General features: G+C 40.2%; 2 protein-coding genes across 3 annotated transcripts in view; one reads left to right on the top strand and one right to left on the bottom strand.

Annotated features, from left to right (window-relative positions):
• Positions 1-7,950, top strand: part of LOC125460691 (metalloproteinase inhibitor 3) — a 31,116-nt gene extending 23,166 nt beyond the window's left edge. The window contains exons 3-5 of the mRNA XM_048548396.2: positions 2,164-2,275; positions 4,910-5,031; positions 5,435-7,950. Coding sequence (XP_048404353.1) covers positions 2,164-2,275; positions 4,910-5,031; positions 5,435-5,632 — 432 coding nt within the window. The 3' untranslated portion in view covers positions 5,633-7,950. The remainder of the gene's footprint in view (positions 1-2,163; positions 2,276-4,909; positions 5,032-5,434) is intronic.
• The window catches only part of LOC125460689 (synapsin-3-like), a 272,555-nt gene that overhangs the window by 101,578 nt on the left and 147,959 nt on the right, over positions 1-23,018 (bottom strand). For both annotated transcript variants that reach the window (XM_059652410.1, XM_059652411.1), the window contains exons 5-6: positions 22,843-22,999; positions 9,571-9,660 (exon numbers count right to left, since the gene is read on the bottom strand). In XM_059652410.1, the coding sequence (XP_059508393.1) occupies positions 9,571-9,660; positions 22,843-22,999 (247 nt within the window). The remainder of the gene's footprint in view (positions 1-9,570; positions 9,661-22,842; positions 23,000-23,018) is intronic.

Here is a 23,018-nt window from a genome sequence, read left to right as displayed (position 1 = left end):
TTGGCAGGTGGCTGAAGGATCAGTTATTGGTTAGGTTAAGATTTGCTAGCATTTTGGGAAAAGGATGCAGACAGGTAATTTTCCACATTGTTATGTACAGTCAAGGTATAATTGAAATAAAATGGAAATCAAGAAGATGGAATTTACTGTACCAAATGGGAGTGAATCATTCCTTTGCATTTCATTTAAGCTACAGAGGTGTAAGAGTTAACACTACACTAGCTGCAGAATACCAGAATTGTTCTCTTCAAGCCAATGGTGATAGGCCTTTAAAAATAGATCAAAGACATCTACTTGGAAGACGCCATCTTTTAACAGATGGCAGATACACATGGGGACAGTCAGATAAACAACAGCATTGTGAAATGCCTGGATGGCCTTTCCTGCTGCTTCCCCATCTGCTGGTAACATTTTCTGTGGACAGGTGTGTACTTAGCCTCACTGTGATCTCAAGCAAAACCTTTCAAACCTTTCTCCAGGGATTACTCTTTCATGAAAAATGAATTGAGAAAATTGAAGTAAAATATACTACCTTAACAGAAAGGATCGATTTCAATACCTTTAGGAAGTGCTAATGTCAAGTTATATAACAGAACCTAACACCATTTCTAAGCAGGCAATCTCCAAGGATTTAGTAATACCAGGCTCTGAAGTAATGTCTTTTAATGTTGAAATAGGATGCATGTTTAAAAAATATCACTGAGGGACTGGCATCTTTGTCCAGATTTACTTCCTCCAACAAACTTTTCTAAAGAGCTCAGATTACTTTTCAAGATGACTTTCACTAAGCCTGCACTGTATTAGTTGCAACATCTGCCACATCATACTGTGGTTATGTAAATGTGATCCTTTTATTTCTTTCAAATAAAGTTTAAATGAAGTAGCAAGTTTTAAATATAGTCATACATTTTTAGCATCAGACCTCACGATGTCATAGTTTCTCATTTTATAAACCTGGTAAAGTGACATCGCCGAGCCAAAGAAGAGCTGCTGAAAACCAACTCCTCCTTGCTATGATTTTATGCTCTCCAGACTTATTCCTCCCCTCCAATTAAAGTTTTATCAGAGTCTTTTCAAAGAAATAAAACTCAATTTCAACATTTTTTTTAAACTATTTCAGATAACCTTTTCATGTGAAACTCAACTTGCCTCCTGTTCTCATCTACATTCTGCCTCCTGGTACCATTATCCAAAAATACATTGGTTTTCACACTGACAACTCCCAGCTCTTTCCCAAGCAACAATCTGAAACTCAGCCAGTTTGTGATGTTAGACTTGATCCCAAAATGAGCCTCCAACTTCACATTTTTACAAACACTGAGATGACCTATTTTCACCTCCATAGCTTTGACTTTGCTTAGTCTTATCTAACCGGCTGAAATTCTCAACCATGCTGTCATCTCCTCCAGTCTCAACTATTCCATAGCAGTCCTGGTCTTCGTAAACTTGAGGACATCTGAGAATCTGCTACCTAGTGTCCTAGTCCACAGCATTCCCCTCGCAGTCCTGTGTTCCCTGAACGTGTTATTTCACCATTAAGCAAAACGGTAATCTTAAAATTCTCCTCCATGTCCACCTCCTTTGCTCCTGCAGCTCCATAATCTCCCCCAAACACACGACCCTGAGATAGCTGTACTGATGTGTATACTTGCACGTGACTACCTCACGTTTGTCTTTTTACGGCACTTCTTAAGTATACCACCCTGACCAAGCATTGGGTTATCTGATCTACCATTTCCTGAAAGCTCCATGAGACATTTTACTGCATTAATAGTGGAATATAAATGTAAGTCGTGCTGTGACATTTGAACTCAACTTTTATGAATAAAAAGCAAATCACCAAACAACTTTTGACTGAAGCGAAGTTGCTGGAAATCTGAAACAAACACAGAGAATGCTGGAGAAACACAGCAGCTCCAGCAGCATCTGTGGAGAGAGAAAGAGTTAATATTTTGAGTCCAGTATCTCATCTTCAGAACTTGATAAAGTTCTGATAAGGAGTAATACCAGATTTGAAAAGTTACTTCTCTCTCTGTCTCCACTGATGCCATCAGACCTGATGAGTTTCTCCAGATTTTCAGTGTCTTAACACTATATTTACATCTTTTCATCAAGAAACTGACTGTCTGGACTGTAGTTGACAATGATTTCTCTCTTCCAAAGATGTACCGTGGTTTCAACAAAACGCACCATGTTCAGTATATCTATACGGAAGCTGCAGAGAGTCTGTGTGGTGTCCGGCTTCAGGTGAACAAGTTCCAGTATCTCATCACAGGTAATCAGCAAGGTCTACTAAAACTTACACTGTAACCATATACAGGGCATTTTGATTTTCAGAGCACTATTTGGTAGATATTTGAAAACTGTTGATTCAGGCTTACCCATCATATATGAGACTGTGTCTGAGGAGGCAGCAGATTGTACGAAAAACTTCACAGGAGATGCTGGAATGCACTTTTCGATAAAAGAACTTCTTTATTGGGGAAATCTAGGGGTCCAGTTTAATTTGTAGGAACCTAACATTGTACCCAAGTGTTCAAGGCAGGGAGGATTATTACCAAGCTGTAAATATTTATTTACTAAATGCACTGATAATAAGAGCTGCAAAAGACCAAACTTTATTCTGGTTTAATCTCCATTTTGGTCACCTTCAGCCTTTTTGATATCTATTTAGAAAGCTTTCATATGCATATGAATTGTTAAGTGCTTAATGTAATGCAACATCATTTTCAAGTTGTAAAATAATTGTGATTGCAATAAAAATGTACAAATAAATGGGATGAATAAATCATGCAATCAAAAGGACTTTGACCCACAGACAGTGCAATAGGTTCAGATTTAAACAAACATGAACCTGGCACCCAACTTATATCCTTTTGCAAGACAGAAGACAGACCACTCGAAACAACTGAAATAACAAGACCATTGAAATCCCACAACACGGCACTAGACCGATTGTCAGATGGCCTGCAAAAATGGAAGTGAAACTAACTGGATAGCCATTTCAGAGTTGCCACAGTATTAAAGGCTAAATGAGCTCTTTCTATTGTGTTTGATTATGTGAATAGGAGGTTTCAACACATCATTTGACCTTGGAAAAGATACAGAATTGATCATTAAAGATAACTCCAGGTATTAAGAATTAAACTTAAATGGAAAGTCGACAGAAGATAGTCTTGATCTCTTATTTTTCCAAAGAAGTTCTTAAGGTGATATTCCACTTACATGATTATAAAGGAGGTTTACAAAACTGATGTAGGTAAATTATTCACTGCAGAGTTCAATTATCATGGTTAAACATTGGAACATCGAGTAAGAAGGGAAATCAAGCAGACTCTTTTCACACAACAATTGTGAACAAGTTGCTAGGAAATGTCACTAAAGCAGACAATATAAATTGCTAATGAGATAATAATGTAAATAGTATTTTGAGGAGAAAGGAATTTGGGGGAATTAGGCAAGGAGGGCAGTAGGTGAAAGTCAATTATAAATAAGACTCATGTGTTAACCTGACCGGCCTTCCCCTTTGATTTGTTCTGATGGAGGTTTTGGATCCCAGGTTGCACTGGCAGATAGGGATGGCTTCCTTTGTGATAACCCTCTGGAGTCATGCATCACATTTTCCATCATTATCAAGACTGGAAGAAAACACCATCTAATTGGCACTTAATTATTGTCAGGACTGGCAGAAGCCATTGGAAAAATATTTTAAAAAACGCATTGGAAGGAATCCCACTGGTTAGGAGTTGATTAATTTGTATTGACCCTTCTTAGAGAAAACAATAGAGGTTTGTGCAGCAGCAGGAAACAACCTTCTCCATCCTTCCTCCCCAAAATCAGATCCCACATAAGCATCAGGAAATTTCCATCTTGACCTTTCACCACCCACTCCCCAGTCTATTGCTCACTAGGTCAGCAAAAGCCTGGACAATGAGGTTACCAATGGGGGAAATGGCTGGACAAGCATATGGACGTACATGGAATAGTGTAGGTTATATGGGCTTCAGATCGGTACGACAGGTCGGCACAACATCGAGGGCCAAAGGGCCTGTACTGTGCTGTAATGTTCTATGTTCTATGAAAGTGGAGTTCCTGGGAGTGGCTTGGTCTGCAAAAGGGGGAACAGAAGCTACAAAAGGTGACAAAACTGTTTCAAACGTTTCAACACGTGAATACTCACTTATCTCGGAACAGGAAATCTGAAGTAAACAATTCCTTTCAAAAGAATATAGAATCTCTAAATTAAAGCTGCAAGAGTTCAGGAGCTACTATATGGGAAAAAAGTGTAATGGACGTGATAATAATGAATACATTTTTATAATATGTCAGTGGTGTAGTTTAATATTGAACAGGATTATTTCATTACATCAGTTTTACAGTGAATTATTTGAAATAGTGACTGTGTTAAAGACAAACGCCCGATCATTTAGCTTTGACCTCACTAGTCTGTAGAATCAGAGTTTAGAGTGACTTTTTGAGCTGGGAAGCATGTCAGCAGCTGTTTTTAAAAAAAATTGCTGACTCTAACTTACGTGTGTTGTCTCATGCCAATTTGAATACTGTGGTATTTCAGAAATGAGTGGCTTGCTCATGTGTTGTGGCTTTAAGTTTAATGGAGTGGTGACGATCATTGGGAATACCGATGAATTCTAATTCTGTTTCTGTGCGAACCTGAATCCCACCATCTATTGATACAAATATAGACAGTATTGTTACTAAATCATCTTATAAAGAAGTTAAGGGAGACAGAAAAAAGGAACACTTGAACACCAAATAATTGCCATAACAAAAAAAATCAAAAAAGTAGCCTCTAAGAATCAGCTCTTGAAAATGAAAATAATTTTAAGCAATGATGGACAATGTTAAAAGGAGTACATGTTTAAATTCCTTCTCTTTTAACCATAAACAGGAAGAGTTTATGATGGGAAAGTCTACACTGGAGTGTGTAATTTCATTGTGCCATGGGAGAGATTGACCCTGTCACAACGTAAGGGTCTTAATCATCGTTACCAGCACGGTTGTAATTGTAAGGTACAGACATTTTCATGAACACTGCATTTTGCTGCTGAACTACCCATCCAGTATAATATATTGACAGCTGTGTATCTGCTAATTGTGCTGGAGAATAGAGTAAAAAGAAAGAAATAGTCACTCATATGGTGATAATTGGGAGAATTAACTCATAAAAGGTAGCTGATTTAAGATGATTGAAGAATATCTGGGAGGACACAATAAGAACCCAATGTTGCTAACTGTACATTTTCTGATATTAATTCAGTGCCCACATACTGTTTAGCTAAAGTGCTTCTGTATAATTATTACACTTATTCCACATATGAACATTCAGTGCAAGAGTTTGAAATAAACAGACCTGTAGACACTGTGTTCACTCTGAGAAATCTTACATTTCTCCATGTCCTTCTTGTCTTTTCAGATCAAACCTTGTTATTACCTGCCATGTTTTGTGACAGCAAAGAATGAGTGCCTGTGGACCGATATGTTGTCTGACCAGGGATACATGGGTCACCAAGCTAAGCACTATGTATGCATCCGGCAAAAGGAAGGTTACTGCAGTTGGTACAGAGGTGCGGCACCCCCAGACAAAACCAGGATCAACGCCACAGACCCATGAAAGGGAATGTCCTCTGTAAACATGCTGGCTAGCAAGGACGGCCATCTTGTGTGACACAGCCATGATGTAATGCCTGTCTATTCCCAGCATTAGCACATCAAACACAGGCTTCTAGGCCATTTTCCTGTTTTCTCAGAATTATTCTTAGTTTGTCCAATGCATGGGCCATTTGTCTCCATACCAATCAATCTTGCTTCAGACATGCTCTTTGCAGCAAAAAAAAATCAATGAGCTTTCGGTATATTTTACTATCAGTGTCCTGTGCCATATGCAAATGCTACTGCCCTTTATAAATGTGGCGTACAGGCGGCTCAAAGGTTTCAGGCAAAGCTAATTTTTTTTCATTTTTTAAAATTTTTTTTCTATAGAGATGTTCAAATTCCAACACTATTTGGTGTTAAAGAGATCACTTATTTGGCATTAGAATGCCTTTTTAAAATACATAACAGAAATTAAAATACATAACCAAACACTGCTGTGAGGGAAATAAAACCCTATAATCTGCCTGGTGTATGTCTGAAAGGCGATTTTCTCTATATGCTTGAAATTATTTCAGTTTTAGAAAAATTGCACTACACCCCTGTTCATGACCTGGAGAGTCAGTCTCAACATCACTAAGCCCGTTAGAGAGAGACCGACTTGCTGCATTTACATAACTGACAATAGCTCCACTGTATAAACAGCAGAAAGCCACCTCCAGATTTTTGTTTTCTCTACTGCCAGTGGGATAAAGGAACATCAATATTGTCATTGCCTTACTTACGCTGTGGCGAGCAGGCAGAAGGAGGAGATCTGCTCTCCTACCAGTGGATCTAAGTACCTTTTAGTGAAAAGCTGAGGTGCCATGCAATAAAAGGTACTAGTTTCCTAACTGTTTTGAAGAAAAGGGTGCAGTTGTAGAATCCCGAAACTCAAACTATTGGCTAAAATTTCAATCCTATATAATAAAATTGTATAAGACTTTATAACTGCATTCTCTTCTCACATTCCACTTTATACTGGGTAGAATTTCAGTGGAAAATCTTTGAAGGCCTACCACTGTTTCTCCATCCAATTTCTGATGCCCATCACCCAGACCACCAGTGCCACCTCCTCTTTTCTCCTTGATGCATTCAATTGCCAACAGGAGAGTGGGGTCCAATGTCCCAAAGAATTTCCTATCTTTCCACAGAACATTTCTCAGGTCATCATGTTGTAGAATGCAGCGTATACCCACCAAGAGAGCAAATAAAATTGACAACCAACCTGCATTGAAATAAAATCTTTAATGAAACATTCCCTAACTACTTCAGCAGCAGAAGAAACAAAATAAGGGCTATGATAAGTGCAACTTTTAAAACTTACTGGAGCTGTTACATAATGACAAAGCCCCTATGCTCACAAAGAACGTTTTGTGCCTGAGACAAAAAGGGTCATTTTTTTCTCATCTGTTGAACATTTCTACTGAACTATTTGTACCACCAGTTAGAAAGTACAGCAGTACCACCTGATGTGAGTAAACTAGGATGCTATAACTGTTTTGTGTTGGACAATATAAATAACTGTCATCTGGCTTTGCAGAACCCACCCCACCCCTCCCCCACACACCACCACTTTACCACTGATTATTAAATCCCAGACTGCTTCTTATATTTTACATTGGTGGCAACATCAATCAATGGACATTCTGAAAGAAATCATCTATAAATTTGGAGCATGAATAAAACATGTACCTATATATAACTCTTTGCAAAAATGTATTGATTACTGACATAAGCTATATTTTATACAGTACACTTCTGTATGAGTGGGCATTTCATTCCTATGAATATATATAATTGCATTGAAAAAGTATTGTCATATGTGGATAATGTGCTTTTCAAAGCTGGACAAGTAAGAGACAGAATGTTGGTGGGGAACAAGGTAATTAAAAGTTCTTTTTAAATGTTGTTTCATTTGATGTACCTTTGTAAAATTAGTTGATTTCCCTGAGTTTGCCTGGTTTGTGTAAATATACGTGCATGTGTCTACCTACACTTTAGATAGAGTGGGTTGTCTGTGTGTGTGTTTGTGTGTATCTGTGAGTCAATTAATCTATCTGCCCAATAACAGCATGATTTAATGGCTGAAGGAACTTCGAAAGAGCGAGAAACCAATTAAATGAAATAAACCTTTCTTGGAGGAATGGACTTATCACAAAAATTACATGGTTTGCAGATTTTTGTGCAGTATTTGTGCATTTTATATTTCATGAATGTAAGTTCTTTAAAAAAACTTTCCAACGTCACTTTTACAGTGTCCTCCAAACAGTAAAAATACTATTATTTCTATCACAATAATTCAGTCTCTGCTTCTCTTTTCCTCCTTTATTGACAATTTGTTCATTTAGTGAGTTACTGTTCTCAAGGGGGTGCCACTAAAAGTGGAGAATTACATTGCATTTTCACTCCTCTCCCCACAAGAAACTAATATCTCCTTTGGTATTGGCAGACCAGGGTTGGAGGAGCAGAGATAATGATGGGGAATCCTGTGAGCATTTCACAAGGTGAAATTGGTCCCAGACCATGATGCTAATTAATCTTGGAATGTAAGTAGCAGGTTTTCCTACAATCTGGACACCTGTAACTGTTGTGACGGAGGCAAGAGGCCAATCAACCTTTGTCACACTCACCACTGGTCTGGCATCATTCTGAACTACATGTTTAATTCTCTGAACGGGGAATCGGCATGGTACTAAAATAATGTGATGTTTACATAAACAAAATATAAGGATTTGACCTGTATATGAAGATGAAGCAAAAAAAATGGAAGCTCTATACATATATCTGGAATAGTTAAATTATTCTTTCTCATTTATTAAACTTGTACAGAAAAGAAGAAAGATCATGCTAAAGTCGAATAGAAAATAATAATGAGAATCCTTAAGAACAGCAAGTTCAGGACCAAGTATGTAGGAGCTGCTAGTAAGGACTTCTGCCTTGGATTACCAGCGTGGAAGTGATTCAAAAAGTGATTCAGGAAATTCCTCATGTTCTGGCTTTTGGAATGGTAGAAGTCCACAGAGCTCTGGATTTGGATACTTCTCTTTCTGTAAATTCCACTGCCCTTCCACGAACCAAAGTTGTGCTTTACTAAAGTTTACTTGAGTTTACTAAAGGACTGTTTCTATGTGAAATAACTGAGAACCAAAACGGACAAATAGTCTGGGATTAGCCTAAGCACAGGGCTGAATTAAGTGATACTGCCTTTGGATAGACAGAATGCAAAGGACCATTTTGCAACAGGAAAATACACTCTTAAGCTGTTGGGAATTTGATAAATACAGAACCAGAATTCTGTTCACTGGTCGATGTGAGTTCTCTGAATTTAGCCAGGGAAGCAGCTGAGGGGCACTCAGATTAGGGAATGGAAAAATAAGTTCTCATCAATTTTCACTGGGTCTTACGTGCTTGAGAGCAGGAAACAACCAGGCTGTAATAGTCCCTGCTGATCTGAAAATTTTTGTCAAATTGTGTCATTTAATCCATGATGAAGAGAAGAAAAAAAATGGGGTGTGGTATGGGGGATTGGAATTGAATGCACTGAGCCTGTTAAATGGGAACAATGCTTTCATGATGGACAAACTAAACTACTGAATCCATCTGAAAACTCTTTGTGATAACAACCAGTCAAAGGAAAAGTGAAATTTTATTTGTGTTTCACAGTTAAATGCTGAAGTAAACGAAAGACGATCTTGGCTATGCTTTAAAATGACTGAGAAAAACCTGGATTAAGACTAAACTGAAAGTATGTGGGTTTGACTGCAGCCACACAGAAAGTCAGTCTCTGTTCAGGATATTCTGAAAGAAAATTAAAGAGAAAGCTTTGCTAATCTTTCTCTCCATCAGTCACGGAGTACAAACATCGAACAGTCATACCAGCATTTAAAAATCTGAAAAGCTAGCTTGGGTAATACTCACCATTTCCCTGTGGTTGGGGAAGAATGTCTGGTCGATGAGTGGGAACTTGGCGGGAGTCAAGGTTTGGGAGATCTTTATCAGCTGTGAAAACTGTAAGAGAAAAGCATCTGTAAACAAACTTATTCTAATTTCCATTGCTTCTTCACAGCAGCTATTGTACCTCCAGAGCAGAGCATGTCCCCTTTGATTTGCCAATCTTGTTTAAATGTAGGGACAGTCACGTAAAGTGTTGCAGCAAGATGCAATAAGAGCTAACCATGGGCTCTAGCCTGGCCATTGATGGAGAAATCTAAGTGCAGGACAAGGAGAAATGGAACATTGTCTCTTGGTCTCACTTACCCTTGTTACTGGGGAGAGGGAGAGCTGTCAGCTTCGGGCATCACGTGGGACATTCATCAGTGAGAATCCTGAAAATAGACTGACTGCCTTGCAAAGAGTTGGAGATAAATGAAACGTGGATGTGACAGTGTTAGTTCAGGAAACAATCTGCCTCTTTTAGAGCAATGAGTTTATATAGGGACAGGACTTATAATTAATACATTATTATGTCAATTAAAAATATTAAAAAGAAATGACATTGCACACGGTAGTGACACAGATTTGTAATTTGTAGCAGTGAGAGGTTTTCATGGATGTTTGGTAACCTAGGAAAGGAACAAGATAAAGGCTAGCTGGAAGTTCTCAGCAGTGAAGCTCTGTTGACTAATTTAATAGTACTGATACCTTACCTGGTTTCTCCCAGGAGTCTGGAAGGTCAAAGGGCCCAGGATTTCTCAGCGTTAAAAAGGCTGCTGTGAGAAGTAAACAAGGGAGAGAGGCACAGTTTCACATTGACCACATTCAGGCCTCAAAAGTGGTACCACTGGACAACGGACAGCCAAGGCAGTGTGCACTAATATAATTGCAACCTCAACATTTTGAGCCCGGTTGTGACCGTTCTTCATAAAAGGTCATAACTAACTCAAACGCTAACTTTGTTTCTCTCTCCACAGAAGCTGCCAGAACTTCTGAGCTTTTCTAGCATTCTCTGTGGGCTTGTTTCCGATTTCCAGTATTTTGTTTATATCCCCTGACTTCTGTTGTCTTCCCCTAGCACTCCATGGACAGCCTTGTGACCGATACCGATCTGGGTCCTTTTCCCATTTGAACATTTACCTGTTTTTAAGGCAGCTTCTGTTGGTTGGCTGAAGTAACATCGGTATTAATCTCCAGGCCATGTCTCAATGCCACCTATTCAATTACTACAACAAGCAAGAACAGCCTAGAGGAAAGGCTATTCAAACATCTATCACTGAACAGAGCAATACCTCTTAGAGTTACTAGCTTCTTAAGCATTCAGAACACTGTTTCCTTTCCTTTGAAACTCCCTAGAGTTTCCTTATCCTATAACACCAATCATTCTTTAACCTTTAGTATAATCTGGAATAACCTTCCTTGTCAATTATTATTCTGCATCTCCTTTGTTTTTTCCCTATACTGGACCTTTAAGTTATTGCACAGTATTAATACCGAAAACACATTAAAGGCTGGTGCACATTGAAAGATTGCCTAGTCTCCAGGGGTGCCCCACAGTGGGGAAACAAACAAGCACCTGATCTTAATAAAGAAATTCTATAAATAACTGGATATCAGTGTTCCAGGAAAATGAAACATTGATAAAAATTATAAATAAATCTGCTTCTATCCTTTCATTATTTCATTATAACACCCATGCATCACAGCTGCCAGCATTTCATACTTCAATATTCTGGGTGCACTCTTGGGGCACAAGTTAGAAAACTAGGCCTCAGCAAATGCTTTATACCACCACGAATGCTCATAGTCCTTGCCAAGGAAGCGTCACAATCTGGGGAATCTGAATAAGTTATTGCTTCTTCCTTTGTTTTGTTCTTAGTGATGAGGCATTGACCTCTGACTAAGGTGCAGCAGCTTCTCACATTTGTATTTGTAGAGAGTGTCATCTTGGGAATATAGTTGGTTCAGAACTGAGCGTCCTTGACCATCGTTAACAGTGGTGTGGACACAACGTACACATCTAGGCTCACATGTTTACACGTAGAAATACAGACACACTAAATGCTAATGAAGCAACTGCTGTCTACTCAATCAAAGGCTCTTAGATGCAAGTCCTGGTCAACATACTAGAACAGTAAATTGAAAAGAATGAAAGTAACTGAAAAATAAATGGATTTCTTTGGTTTGTTACTACTTTCTGAAACTTTCCAGTTTGAATTGAGCAGGATTAAGCAGCTGGCTCAACTAGTGACAAATCCCACTGTCAGCAGCACTCATCTTAAAAGCTTTGGACATAGAGTGGTTACTTTGAAGTGCCTTCATTGGAGTTGTAACATAAGCACTGCCTTGGGTGCAGGCAGAGAAAAGTTAAGGGTCTGGTTTATACTACTTATGATATCAGAAAGCCTATCCTCTTCTAATTTTAAGTTCAGCAGAGACTGATGGGGTGATAGCCTTCCCCATCTGCTGACTATAAAAGCACCATGTGAAAAGAGTCAGGAACACTGCAACCCATTTATATGGCTCCATTCAGCAAAAATAAACTATCAACGATTCTCCACACTGATAGTTTGACTCAAAGGAGCTATAACAAAAAGATGGCTTTGGAAATGAAGTACCAAACTGGACTGAATCCATTCCTAATCCTTGGACTTGTATATGAGCTGAGAAGCAGGCAAGCCACACGATAACAGATAGTGATCAAGTGTCTGCCAGGATAAAATCAGAAAATATTATCAACCAGAAAGAGGCCATTCAACCAACTCCTTGAACAGACTTTGTTCACCTCCAATCTCTCCCAATTCCTGCAATTGTTTACCTTTTCAAGTATGCATCAGACTCTGTTTTTGAACATTATTATTGAATCTGCATTAACCAGATGGTAACAACTCACTGTTTAAATCCTGTGTTTGTAAAATTATTGTTTCAAAAAACTCTACTCCAAGTTTGAAAGGAAGGTGAAATGATACTTCTGATTTTTTTTGCCGCAGCCCTAATTCCATACTTAACTGGTTAGTAACTTTCTCAATTTGCTTTTAACTCCCTCTTCCTCTGTCTATTTTGTTCAGTCAGAGATCGCAGAAGCAACTGGCAGCTAGGCCTCTCTCAAACATATTCACTGTAATCATCTTGCTAAAAGACACCAGGAGGACAACATGGGAAGCAGCAGCCTTACAATTGCTGCTGGGGTTGCATCTGACCTAGGTCAACAATACCTTTTACCTCAGTCGCATCCTGAAATCAGGAAGTGCCGGATGTTCCTCATTTTAAAAGGGAAGGTCATAAGTTGGACGAAACTAGCGATGTGCAACATAAAGAGTCTGACAGGAAATCTAACAGTGGAGTCCTGCAGTAGGAACACAGAGTGGCTCTTATAACTTATTCAACTCCCGAGGCAAGGATAAACATTGTCTTTTCAAATTGAACATATTTAGTTGGGATTCAAATCATCCTTCCGCAGAAAAGCTTTAAGGATCTTAGAGTTAAAAAGTCATTCAGCAGCAACATGCAAAAATTGTTTTCTTTAAATTGGGGTTAAGATTGCATTCTGTCAGGCATTTCTAATTAAAGTTACTGAAAAGCAATTACAAAGGCCATGTTCTCAAGATCCTGGATGTTGCTCATGCATAACTAATCTACTATTGACTTTGAAAATATTGCAGGAATCCGTGGGCGATTAAATTCCATCTCTACAAAAAATTGGGCACAGAGAGGCGATCACCCCATTTTCCATTTGTTTCTTGTATAAACATAATTAACAGGTTGGAATATAAGTGCTGATGTATCACATGAAGCCATCACAGGTATTTATTCAACATTTTATTCAAAAGAAAATAATTTAAATTTCAATCGCATTATGTACATGCTCAGTAGTTCCCAATGCACTTCACAGACAATGAAACATTTTGAATTGCAGTTACTATTGTAAAGCAGGGAAAGACAACAGCCAAATTGCACACAATGTCCTACAAACAGCAATGAGTTAATTTACCAAATAATCTGTTACAGGCATAGCAGCTACTCCTTGATTCTTTTGGCAAGTATTGCCTTGCACATCACATTTAATAAGTCACTCTGCTGAAGTCACTGTTCTAACTTACCACGGTATTTACACTTGTGCATAAAATTTAGAAAAGTACAATTTTTAAAATAATCAAAACGTACAAGTTACTGCAGGTTTGAGCCGAGCTGAAATTCCATTAATTGAAAAAATATCCCTGACATTTTAACTTTCCATTCTCCTGGAATGAATTTTATTTTTATTTCCTCTTAATACACTCTCCAAGCTACTGGTTAAAATAATTTTGCTCTTCATTTTAAAGTATTTAAAATTTCAGAACAAAAGCTGGATTTAACATTAGCAGCTTGACTGAGCCTTGTACTATCTCCTCTCCAATCCTTGGGTGGGGTCATCCTCAGAGCTGAGATTACAGAGATTTGGACACTGCAAGAGTTAGCATACTAATGTTCCACCTCTGGGATTCAGATATAAAAGTAGGCCAGACTGACGGGACAATAGTCTCCTTCAAACCACATTATTCCCTGCATCTGGTGAAATTTCAATTTAATCAATTAATGCATTGGGAATTTAAAAATTATCCGTTAATAGTGACCATGAGATTGTAAGATTGTTGTAAAGCCCTAACTTGTTCTTCAGTGCCTTGCAGGGAAGGATAGTGCCCATCCTGACATGGTCAGGAGTACATATGACTCCAGGCACACACAATGTGGTTGACTCAGTTGTTTGAAACTTCAAGATAAAGTCCAAAGGATAAGCTGGCTGCACACATTGCGCCGACCAAGGCTTCAGAATCCAAGCCCCAAACTGGTGGGTTGGAAATGGTTACATCAGGGGCGAATAGCTGGAGCCAGGGTGACCAGGAGATCCTCTCTGTTTGTGTTGGGGTGGGGGTTGGACAGGCCCACTATGTTGGGGCTGTGATGCTTGACTCAAACTGGGAGCTGCTGTGTTCAGGCTGGGGGCGAGGCCAGCAAGGAACAGAACCAAGGCCTGGGATTTCTGACCCTGCCGGAAACAAATATGACATACTGCAGGTCCAGTTGAGCCTGCAAAGTCCTCTTCTTAGTATCTGAGAGTAAATTTGGGAAAACTGCCCCACAGAGTATTCACAAAAGATCTTAACATTGTCTTACTCCCTGAATCATACTTTAAAGACATTACCCTCGCAATCAATGGACATGTTCTTTTCTGTCATCAGGACAGACACAGCAGCCACACAACATGATCTAGTGAGGAGGGAATTACCTGGAGAGTCCTCAACATTAATCAGGTATAGCATCAGGTAAAGCAAAGAAACCTCATTCTGGTTACGAGCTTCTGCCCTCTTTTTCATTGATTAATTAGTTTCTCCACTCTCATCTTCAGCCACTTTGTCAATGACCTTCCCTCCATTATAAGGTCAGAAGTTAGGATGTTCGCCAATGATTGCACAATGTTCAGCACCATTCATGATTCCTCAGATACTGAAGCAGTCCGTATTAACATGCAACAGGATCCTGACAATATTCAGGTTTGGGCTGACAAGTGGCAAGTAACATTCAAGCCGCACAAGTGCTAGGCTATTAACCTCACCAACAAGAGACAATCTCAACACCGCCCCTCAACATTCAACGGTGCTACCGTCACTGATCCCCTCAGTATCAACATCCTTGGAGTTCTCATTGATCAGAAACTCAACTGGACTCACCATATAACCACAGTGGTAACAACGACAGGTCAGAAGCTGGGAATACTGCGGCGAGTAACTCACCTCCTGAGTCCTCAAAGCCTGTCCACCATCTACAAGGCACAAGTCAGGAGTGTGATGGAACACTCCCCATTTGCTTGGATGAGTGCAGCCCCAACAACACTCAAGAAGCTTGATATCATCCAGGACAAAGCAGCCCGCTTGATTGGTACTGCATCCACAAGCATCCACTCTCTCCATTGCCAATGCTCAGGAGCAGCAGTGTGCACTATCTACGAGATGCACTGGAGAAATTCACCAAAGATCCTCAGACAGCACCTTCCAAACTCAAAACTACTTCTATCTAGGAGAACAACGGCAGCAGGTATATGGGAACACCACCTTCAAATTTCCCTCCAAGCCACTCACCACCCTGACTTCAAAATATATCACTATTCCTTCACTGTCCCTGGGTCTAAATTCTAGAATTCTCTCCCTAATGTCATTGTGGGTCAATCCACATCAGGAAGAAAGCAGCGTTTCAAGAAGGCAGCTCACCACCACCTTCTCAAGGACAACCAGGGATGGGCATTAAATGTTGGCCAGCCAGCGATGCCCACATTCCAAAACATGAACAAATAAAAAAAAAACTCTCCCACCCATCCTCACTGAACACCCCAATTGTCAAAAACACTGAGGATTCTTCTGGTAATAATCTAGTGAAGTTATACCACAAGACTTTGTATGCTAAATAACAAAAGCAACGTACAACAGATAGAGTTCAGAAATCCCATAACCACAGATCAGATCTAAGCTCTATCATCCTGCCTCGATGATGGGAATCAGCACTTCAGTTAAAAAAGACTAGATGGAAGCATTTACAATCATTTTTAGCCAGAAGTGTAGAGTGGATGATCCATTTCAACTTCCTTCTGAAGATCTCAGTGAAGTAATCTTCAGCGAATTCTATGCACTCCACATGATATCAAGTGAAAAGCACTGGATAATGGAATGTCGATGAGCCCTGACATCACATCAATCTGAAGATTTTGTTCTAAAGCTGGATGTGATCCTGACTAAGGTGACAAGGTGTAGAGCTGGATGAAGACAGCAGTCCAAGCAGCCTCAGAGGAGCAGGAAAGCTGATGTTTCGGGTCTGGACCCTTCTTCAGATCCCAGCTAAGTTGTCTAATATAGCTATAACATGGGAAATTTGGCACGGTAGAAAATTATCCATGTATATCTTATTGACAAAATGGAGGACAAATCCAATCTGCTAAATACAACCTCATAATCCTACTATGAATCATCAGCAAACGGTAGATGGGACTATGGACAATGCTATCAGCAATAGCCAGCTCAGTCACTTCTCCACAGCCAAGCACTTCCTAACGTCATCACAAGTTTGGTCCAAATGTGGACAAATGAGCTGAACACAAGAGGTGGGATGAGAGTGGCAGCATTTAACAACAAGGAAGCATTTTGACTAAACGTGGTGTCAAGGAGTCCGAGGAAACTGCAATCAGTGGGAAATAGGGCACTGAGTGTGGTAGTCTCCATTGGTGGGAGTCATATCTAACACAAAAGCAAGTTGTTGGAAACTAATTATCTCAGCCCTGGGAAACTGCTGCAGGAGTTCCTCTGTGAAAACGCTGGAGGCATTGCCATTTTTGGCTTTATCAAGCACCTTCCCTCTATTTTAAGGTCAACATTGAGGATGTTTACTGATGATTACCCAATATTTTTAGTACCACTCTCAGTTTCTCAAATACAGAAGTAGTTCATGTCCGTATACTGCAAGATCTGGGCATCATTCAGGCTTGGGATAAGTGGTAAGTAACATTCATACCAAGTTAGTGCCAGTCAATGGTCACTGTCACACCTCACTTGGGTCGTGTATCAGGTAATCACTACAGGCTTTTTAGGTTCACCTTCCTTAAAAACCATTTCAGTTCATGAAACATCTCAGATATATGCATCAGATGATGGAAATTAAAAGTCCATTTTAACCTCTCATAACACCTCCCAACCCTGAAGTACAAATGCAAACAATGTTTCTCTTTTTCTGGTGAGCAGTCTATTACAAAGGCAAGATGGAATAATGCAAAAATCAGTCAGCTAGCACAATGTATCCTGTATTCAATTTCTTCATCCTAATCCTGGTTCAAAATCTGCTTTAGGACTAGCAGCTGGACTTATTGCCTGGGCTGACCCTTTACTGCCCAGACTTATAATCCTGGCACTGAGTTAAAGTATTTTTACAAATTTGATCTCTAGGAGATTGGCAGGTGGAATTCAGAGGTTTGAATTCTGTAGGGTGCCTGGATTTGCATCCACATCTCATTCTTATTTAATTCTACAACAGCTTGATTTGACCAGTTGAGGTTTGAGATTTGGTTTTGTTCCTTGGATGCCCCAGTGGATAACAGATCACACAAAATGTAGAAGCAAATTACTGCAGATACTGGAATTTGTACTAAAATCTACCAATGCTTGGGATTACAGTGGGTCAGATAGCATCCATGGAGAGACAGCCAGCTAACATTTCAAGTCTAGCTGACTCTTCATTAGAGCTGAAGTGAAGAATGGAGTGGACAGCATTTGTGCTGTAGTATGGGAGGGTGGGTGTGTGGGTGCAGTGGGTATGCAGTGCTAGTGGAGATCAGATTAAGTGATTGGAATGTGAGAATTGCAGAGCAATGGTGTGTCTCCTGCCAGATTTGAAAGGAGAGACAGTCCCACTGGTATGGGGGCAAGGGAAGAGAGGTCTTGATAACATAACGTAACATGCTATAAGAAAGGAAGAAATGGTTGTTGTTCCTTCAGTTTGCGATGTGGTTCACTGGAACACTGCAGCATACCAAGGACAGATATATGGGTACACAAGCAGGATGCGGTGCTAAAATGACTAGCTACCGGAAAGTCGGGGACCATCTTCAGACTAGTCACTTTACAGCCTTCAGCACTTAAAATTGTGTTCAACATCTTCAAACTGTGAATCACTTCTTTCCCTTCTTCTAGCATGTTACATTTCATCATCATGTTGTCTCTCCCACTCACATTCCAATCAATGAAATATCTGAAGTATCAACATCTTTTCTCCACTAGCACTCTATACTCACACACATCCCACCCCAAACTACAGCATAAATGCTGACCCCTCCACACTTCAGCTCTGATGATGAGTCATCTAGACTCAAAACATTAACTTGCTCTCTTTCCATGGATGGTGTCTGACCCACTGTGATCTCCAGCATTTGTTATTATTGATAATATATCATAAACATTACCTGGCCTGCTGGTTTCTCCAGCAATTTCTGGTTCTGTTTGTTTCAGATCTCCAGCTTCTACAGTTCTTTGTTTTATAGCAATGATCACTGGCTGCTTTAAATAACCAGAATGAGAAATCAGCATTCACCAAAACATTGGATGCTAGTCGGAAGAATAAAAGATTTTCTATTGGAAGCAACTCTTGCTTCATGGCCTCTTTGCTGCTTCCTACTTGGGACTATTCCCACTGTTTTCAGATTGCAACAAGTTAACTCTTTCAATAAACTTTAACTGGTGGCACCTCTACATCTTTACCATAAGCCCTTTGCCAGAACTCTGGAATTTAATTTGATTCCAGTAGAAAATCAGGTCCGGTAGCATCCATGAAGAGAAAACAGACTTAAATAATGTTCCTTTGGAAACAAACTGCTGATATCTCCTGGTCAACAGTCATACATGATCAGACACTGATCACCTTTAATGTTACAGAGTCTGCATTTCCTTGCAAACAAAGAATCAACATTTTATCTTTATATATCCTGGTTTCCTACAGTGGAAGCAGTGGGGTGGTTTCCCCACCTACCTAACATCTGGATCTCTCCTTTTAATGGCAGGGACAGTTCCTCTTTCTCTGTTTGGCTTTTCCTTTTCTCTCCAGCCTATCTCACAGAAAGTTTCCTCAACCTTGCCTCTCTCTCTCTGACATGTGACAGCTTCCAGGTGTCAGGGTCACTGTTCAGGGGTCTGTGTATTAGCTTGTGGCTGTCAGCCAGAATAGCTGCCTGTCTAGGCTCTGCTACTTGCTGGTCCTTTACATGCATCTAGATGGTTTTTGAATGCCTTGAGAAGAATTACTTCACAGAGGTTTCATTTTAGCTTCAGGCTTAAATGTCTATAACCACTGGCCAAAATGAGTAGCACAGACCTATTCTAGATATGCCTGGTCAGGCCTTTTCTTCAGGACGTGTAATATTTGACTGTACACTTCTGGGTCTAGCTGTTTTGCACTTAAAATAGCCCCATTCAGTTCCTCATAGTCAGTGGTGCTTTCCTTAGGTAAGAGGGAGTAAACTTTGTGTGCTTTACCCATCATTTGCTCTGCAATAGCAGTGTCTTTTGCTAGACTGACCACTTCTACTGCTGTGCCAGCCTTTCAAATCCGATATAGAAAGTGCCTATTTCTTCCTTACCAAACCTAGGGATTAAATGGGACAAACCTGAATACTTCAGCCTTTTAGTCTGTGTTAGGTTTGGTTCATTCACCAGAGCTGCTCCTATTATCCCTTTTCATCTCTGGCCATCACTAGGATTTCACCTCTCAATTCCCAAAGCTTATTGACCATCTCCAAGTCAGGTGCATGAGGGGATAAGCTCCACTTGCCTAGATATGAGCAACTTCAAAAACATCAACAAGTTCAAGCTCAATCAGGGCAAAGTAGTCGCCTGGATTTGTGCCCAGCCAAAATCTTCAATATTTGCTCCTGGACCACTAACGCAAAGAGGCAGCGCTGTGTATCATCTACAGATGCATGTAGAGTTTCACTAATGGTCCTCTGATACGACCTTCCAAAAGCTGTAAACCCTACCACCTAGAAGAACAAGAGCAACAGATATATAACACCACCATCTGCAAGATCTCCAAGCCATACACCATTCAGAGGTAGAAATATATTGCATTCCTTCAAGGTCACCGGGACAAAAAAGCTCCCTACATCACACAGACTGCAGGATCAAGGCAGGAGCTCACCACCACTTTCTCAAGGGCAATCAGGGATAAACAAACATTAGCTAGTCAGCAAGCTCACATCCCATGCATGAATACAAAAATATATTTAGATCTTGGTCTCTGACAACCTGTCTGTTCTTTGCATTGCTGTTGCGTTTCTACTTGACCTCAATTCTTTTCTAATTCCCATCCATTCCAGTTTCCCAGGACTAACGTGATTCTTTTTAAGAGCTTACTGTGCCAGAAACAAACAAATTCTTGGCTTCTTAGCTTCGTGCTAGGAAACTAGCTTTAAAAGGAATTTAGCAGACAGAACCTGAAAAGGAAAGAAAGTGTGAGGACAGCAGTGACACTGGAGAAGGCTGACAGAGGGGATGGGAAAATGTGTGCAGCAGAATTAAGTATTTGTGAGTTTTTGAACTTATATGGAAGAGAAGTAGAGGGCACTGCAATGGAATGATTGTGGGAGTTAATGAGAGAAATGAAGAGGCACAGGTTGGGGAAGAGAGGATGGAAGGGAGCGGTTGACAGGGAGGAGCAGGAGATGATGTGGCAGATGAAGGTAATGGGAAAGGAAAAGAGAGAATATCTTAATATCTAGCATCAACTGTGAACAATGAGAGAAAGAAACTGCAACTTATCAAATCATTCAAAATACCAGTTTAAGAATATATGTGGAAATAAGGTTTGTGTTACAAATTCAACTCTGCCTTTTCACACCTTCTTTAGTTCACTGGCATTTCCATAAGTTGTCTGAGTGTTAAATTTCTAAATGCTGATTCGTACCGTATAAATGTTATTTGTGTGCACTGTGACTGCTGAATGATTACATTACCAAGGGACTGCTTTGTTTCTGACATTCCTCACGCAGACTCTTGGAACCATCCCCAGGGGATTCAAGCACAGAAACTGTGGTCATCTCCCTGTGAGACAGTGGAACCTAAAGTGAGTTTAAGGCTGTTGGGCCCCCTACTGCCTTGTTCCTGAGGCGGAGCACTAATGACTGGGGTGGTGGAATGCAAGTGTGTCCAAAATCTGGCTGACGCAGAAAAGGGTATTTTTCAATATTAAATGAGACAGTGAATCTGTGTCATTCAGCTATTTCAAAGATGTAGATTTAAACTCAACTGCCTGACAGTAACAGGGTGAAAGAGTAGATAAAATCAGATAAAATCATCAGTGTGCCTGTTGGAAGCTCACCAACTTCAATTTTAAACTTGTGCTGTTTGAGACCACGAACGTACATGCAGGGTGGATTGATCTCGGTAGGATAGTAGGTCGGCACAACATTGTGGCCTGTACTGTGCTGTACTGTTCCATGTTCTATGTTTCTTAATACCCTGAAAGAGAAGGCTTCGTGAATAAAATCAAACAGGGGTCTGTGATATTGTTTAACTCTTGATTTTAGTTGTTGTGTGATGGTGTCTTTTTCAAAAGTTCAGGAAAAGCTGCAAATAATACTGAAGGTCCCAGCTAAGTCCCTGGCCTTAGTCTGACAATTCTGAATAGATCACTGATTTCCTGTGGACCACTGGAGCACTAACTCTCTAGCTCGAGGAGGTTCACCATTGGTTGGTCTCGCTTCTCTCCATTGTGGAGTGTTCTGCCCAACATAGGAGGGAGCGCAAATGAGTGTCTCATTGGATGGATCTTCCACGTTATGTGCAAATGCTGAGGTAGAGGTCACAAATGGAATCAGGAGGAGATGTGTTAAGCAGACCCGTCGAAAGTCTAAAGGTGAATAGGAGCGTCAATAGAAGTTGGTGATTGCAGAAAGTTGAGTAAGTGAGAGGAGAATGGTACCAATGGTTTTTGTGAAGGCAGCAACGAAAGGACGGTCGCATGTTTTGACTGAGGATGAGAAATGCTCAAGTGCATCTTTGTGCTGGGTAATGAAGGGAAAGGGGTGGGGAACAGAATTATTGCCATGTGTGCTTGAGTGAAATGGGCAAACGAAGAGCATTTCTCACCCTCACTGCTCCTCAGAGATCATTACATGGTTTCCTACACTGTATCTAAGCCCCTATATGAGTGATGCACTGAAGCTGACAACCTCAGCAGTCTCTCTCATTGCCTGCTGTACTTGTTGTTGTGGGATCCTCCTTCCAATGGCTGAAATCAATTGCTTCCTCAACCTGATTGCTATCATCAGGGCTTACATGGGGTCCTGCTTGCTTCTTCTTGCAGCAAAATCAGGCAAAGACAATAAAACCTTACTTTAAGATGCACATTCTCAGTTTGGCTGGTCTGTTGGGAAATGCACTGACAATGCTCTTTTACTTGTGTCTCCACTAGTTGAATCAGAAACCCATCAAAGACATCTTAATCAGTCCCAGAAGTTAAAGTACTCTGTGTCTGTTCTGTTGTGCATCTGGCAAGTTGAAAGCTCAACCACCCAAAATTACATTAGGGGCCAAATTTTACCCAACCTGTGGATGATGAGCCCACACAGAGCAGAGTCACTGAAATGGACACACAATTAGGTGAATTAGACTGCTGTGGTAAAATGTTTCTCAGACTATGTACACATACCACAGCAATGTCTGCACAGCAAGCATAGGCAATTAAACTCACCATCCAAGGCTTGTTGCAGAAATTGTATATTGACTGAAGAGAATTCAGCGAAGGCACTCTGCCATACTGGAAGCCAATGATGAGATTACGGTAGTCCTCACCGTGAGCCATGTTATACACATGTTGACGAATGACAACAAAGTCTGGTTTGAATGACCTGCAATAAGACCAAGCAG

This window comes from Stegostoma tigrinum, chromosome 18, assembly GCF_030684315.1.
Source record: "Stegostoma tigrinum isolate sSteTig4 chromosome 18, sSteTig4.hap1, whole genome shotgun sequence".
Classification (NCBI taxonomy): Eukaryota; Metazoa; Chordata; class Chondrichthyes; order Orectolobiformes; family Stegostomatidae; genus Stegostoma; species Stegostoma tigrinum.
This window is presented reverse-complemented; position numbering and strand designations above follow the sequence as displayed.